This window comes from Apium graveolens, chromosome 3 (genome assembly GCF_009905375.1).
Source record: "Apium graveolens cultivar Ventura chromosome 3, ASM990537v1, whole genome shotgun sequence".
In the NCBI taxonomy this organism is placed as follows: Eukaryota; Viridiplantae; Streptophyta; class Magnoliopsida; order Apiales; family Apiaceae; genus Apium; species Apium graveolens.
The window spans coordinates 254,462,932-254,466,002 of NC_133649.1; the positions used below are offsets into that span (position 1 = coordinate 254,462,932).

Below are 3,071 nucleotides of genomic sequence, written 5' to 3' on the forward strand. Positions count from 1 at the left end.
TTCCGTTAGCCTTCTCCACCATCACAGAATTTTCCAGCCATTCCGAACATTGTATCTCCTCAATGAAACTAGTCTCTAAGAGCTTCTCAACTTCTTTTCTGATGGCTTCTTTCCTTTCGGGGGAAAAACTCCTTTTCTTTTACTTTACTGTCTTCCGATTAGGATCCACGTTCAATTTATAGGTGATCAATTCAGGGTCTATACCGGGCATGTCTGTTGCCGACCATGCGAACACGTCATTATTCTCTTACAAGAACCTTATTAACTTCCCTCTAAGGGGCTCCTCCAACGATGCTCCAACAAAAGTTACTTTCTCAGGATCCTCGGGAACCAAAGGAATAGGGATCAAATCCTTTGCCATTTTTTCTCATTTCTCATCATTTTCACGAATATCCATATCTTCGATAAGCGGAACTGCCTCTCGGCTCCATCTGCCTTTAGTGAGGCTACATAACAACTTTTTGCCATTTTCTGGTCTCTTCTCTCTTCTCCTATTCCATCCCTAGTTGGAAACTTGATTACTGAATGATAGGATGAGGGGACTATTTTGAAGGCATGTATACCCGTCCTTCCCATGATTGCATTATATGTTGATCCTGCCTTAACCACCATGAAATTCAACATCTGTGAAGCTTGCCTTGGCTCATGCCCCATCGTTAGAGGTAGTTTAATTATCCCTTCAACCGGACATTCGACTCCAGCGAACCCATAGATTGGCATATCAGCCGGGGTTAATTGAGAATCGTTGTACTCCATCCTTATAAAGGTATCATAATGTAAAATATCCATTAATGCCCCATTGTCTACAATGACTCTTTTTACTGGACTATTCCCTATAATGGGAGTTATGACCATGGGATCATCATGGGGAAACTTGACCCCTTCCAAATCAGAATCATCGAAGGCCATTGTTACTCCAGTCTTGGACCTTTTAAGGGCTTCTCCAACTATATGCATGACCTCTCATGCATAAGCTTTCCTTGAGTTCTTAGAGAGGCAGACAATAATTGGTCCTTCAAAGATCGTATTAATAATCGGTCCTCATGGTTGAAGGGTTCTTCCTTGATCATTTTGATCCCCCATAATGTCGTCAACATTCCCTTTTCCATTATTGTTTCTTTAACCTCTTTCTCCATCTCCAGTGTACTTACTCAACTTTCCTTAATAAGGAATTCAATTTCGTCTTTCAGTTGTCGGCACTCATCGGTGTCATGGCCAACATCCTTATGAAATTGATAATATTTGTTTTTATCTAGCTTGAAAGGATCAACCTTTAGGGGTTTTGGCCAGCGAACATCTCTATCTCTCTCGATTTCCTTCAAGATCTCACTCCTAGGAGCATTTAGTCTAGCATACTCGGTAAACTTTTGTCCAAGTCCCCTTTTGTTGGGCGGTGAATCAGCTTCTTTGTCAATCCTAGGATACTTGTCATTTGCACTGTATTCATGGTCTTTCTTCCGCTTCTTGTCACCAGTGGGCTCATTTTTCACAACTATTTTCTTCATACTTTCTTCAACTTGGATATACTTTCCTGCTTTACTTTGGAGTTGCAACATATTTTCTGATGTCCATTTGGCCAATGACATTTTGAAGAACTCATCCTTGGTTCCTTGTTGCAGTGATATCATAGCTACCTTATCATCAAGATCAGAGACTTTCAAGGCCTCCTTTGTAAATCAATTCAAGCAGTCCCTAAGAGACTCGTTTTTCCCTTGCACTATACTCATGAGATAAGCAGAGCTTTTTTCATGAACCTTCCCGCTGATGATTTGCTTGATGAAAGCTTGACTTAAATATCTAAAGGATCCTATTGAGTTTGGAGGAAATCGGTTGTACTACCTTTGAGCCATGCCTGATAGGGTTTGAGGGAGAACTCGACATTTGATCGCATCATTCACGGGTTGAAGCAATAGTACATTAGAGAAGGTCCTGACATGATTCGCTGGATCCCCCATTCCATAATTGGCCTTTATAGTCGGCATCTTGAACTTTCTTATGATACGAATGTTCATGATTTCTGCCATGAAAGGCGGGGTTGGATCGTCTGGGTCCCCGAAGGGAAGCAACTCAAACGGGTTTCCCCAAGGGACATCCATCAATTTCTTAGGAATTTTCTTCAAATCGATGACTTGAGCAGGTCCCCTAGTTCCTCTAGCTCGATTGACCCTCGTTGGCTGTCTAGCCTGACTTCTCTCTATATATCTTTTTAGCCTTAGGATTTCTGCCTCATGAGCACGTATCTTTTCTTCGAAAGTTGGGGATGCCACTCCCTGAATTTCTTGAAATTCAGGTTGTCTACCTCCAACGGGCTCTTTATCCCTTCGTCTCCTCCCATGATGGATATCTTCATCAGTCGACTCTCCACTCTCTTCAGTTATATAGGGTCTGGATACATCTCTTTCATTGTTGGTTGATTGCAGACCTCTAAGATAATTAGGGTCGTCCTAAGGCTGTGATCGAGGTGGTAGGGGTGGCCTACTCCCTCCAGCCTCTGGGTATATTGGCATTCCATAAGTCGGGTTTATAGGCATGTGATACACTATGGTTGACATCTCAAAACTTGTAGATTGTGCCCCTAAAGGAGCATTCAGTTTCGGATTTTGAGGGTTCGCCCCTAAAGTTGGGGTGGCCAAGATTCAGATCGGGGAATCGAATGATTCGCTTTCCTTGGGAGTAATTCGAATGGGGGAGAATCTCAATGGCGAATGAGATTGTCTGGGTAGTTCCAGCCACTGTTCCTTCAGGAACGTTATTTTTGCTCCGTGTGAGTACCATGATTGTTGTTATTTCCCACAGACGGTGCCAAATGTTATGGGTAAAAAAATAGGTGTTTTTAATACTAGAGTTCGTGAGCTCAAGGCTCTATTTGACTGCTCTCGTGCTTCGTGACTCAATCTGCCTTCACAAGATGCCTACGTACCTTGTTCTATGTAAATGATCAAGTCAAAACATAGTCATGATCTGTGACGTGAGGCCCCTTATATAGGCGTATGATGCCTTGAATTAGATTATGGTTAGAAGACTTGGTGGACAAGTCTCAGACTTAAAATGGACTTTGGAGTCCTAGAATG

The 3,071-nt window shown here is 42.4% G+C and overlaps 1 protein-coding gene across 1 annotated transcript; it reads right to left on the minus strand.

Annotated features, from left to right (window-relative positions):
• Positions 1–345: 345 nt before the first annotated feature.
• Positions 346–957, minus strand: LOC141714952 (uncharacterized). The gene has a single exon (XM_074518444.1). It carries the CDS (start codon positions 955–957, stop codon positions 346–348), a length of 612 nt encoding a protein of 203 aa, XP_074374545.1.
• Positions 958–3,071: the final 2,114 nt, after the last annotated feature.

Coding starts and splice junctions, on each gene's coding strand:
- LOC141714952 (XM_074518444.1), bottom strand. CDS start 957: ATGCATATAGTTGGAGAAGCCCTTAAAAGGTCCAAGACTGGAGTAACA.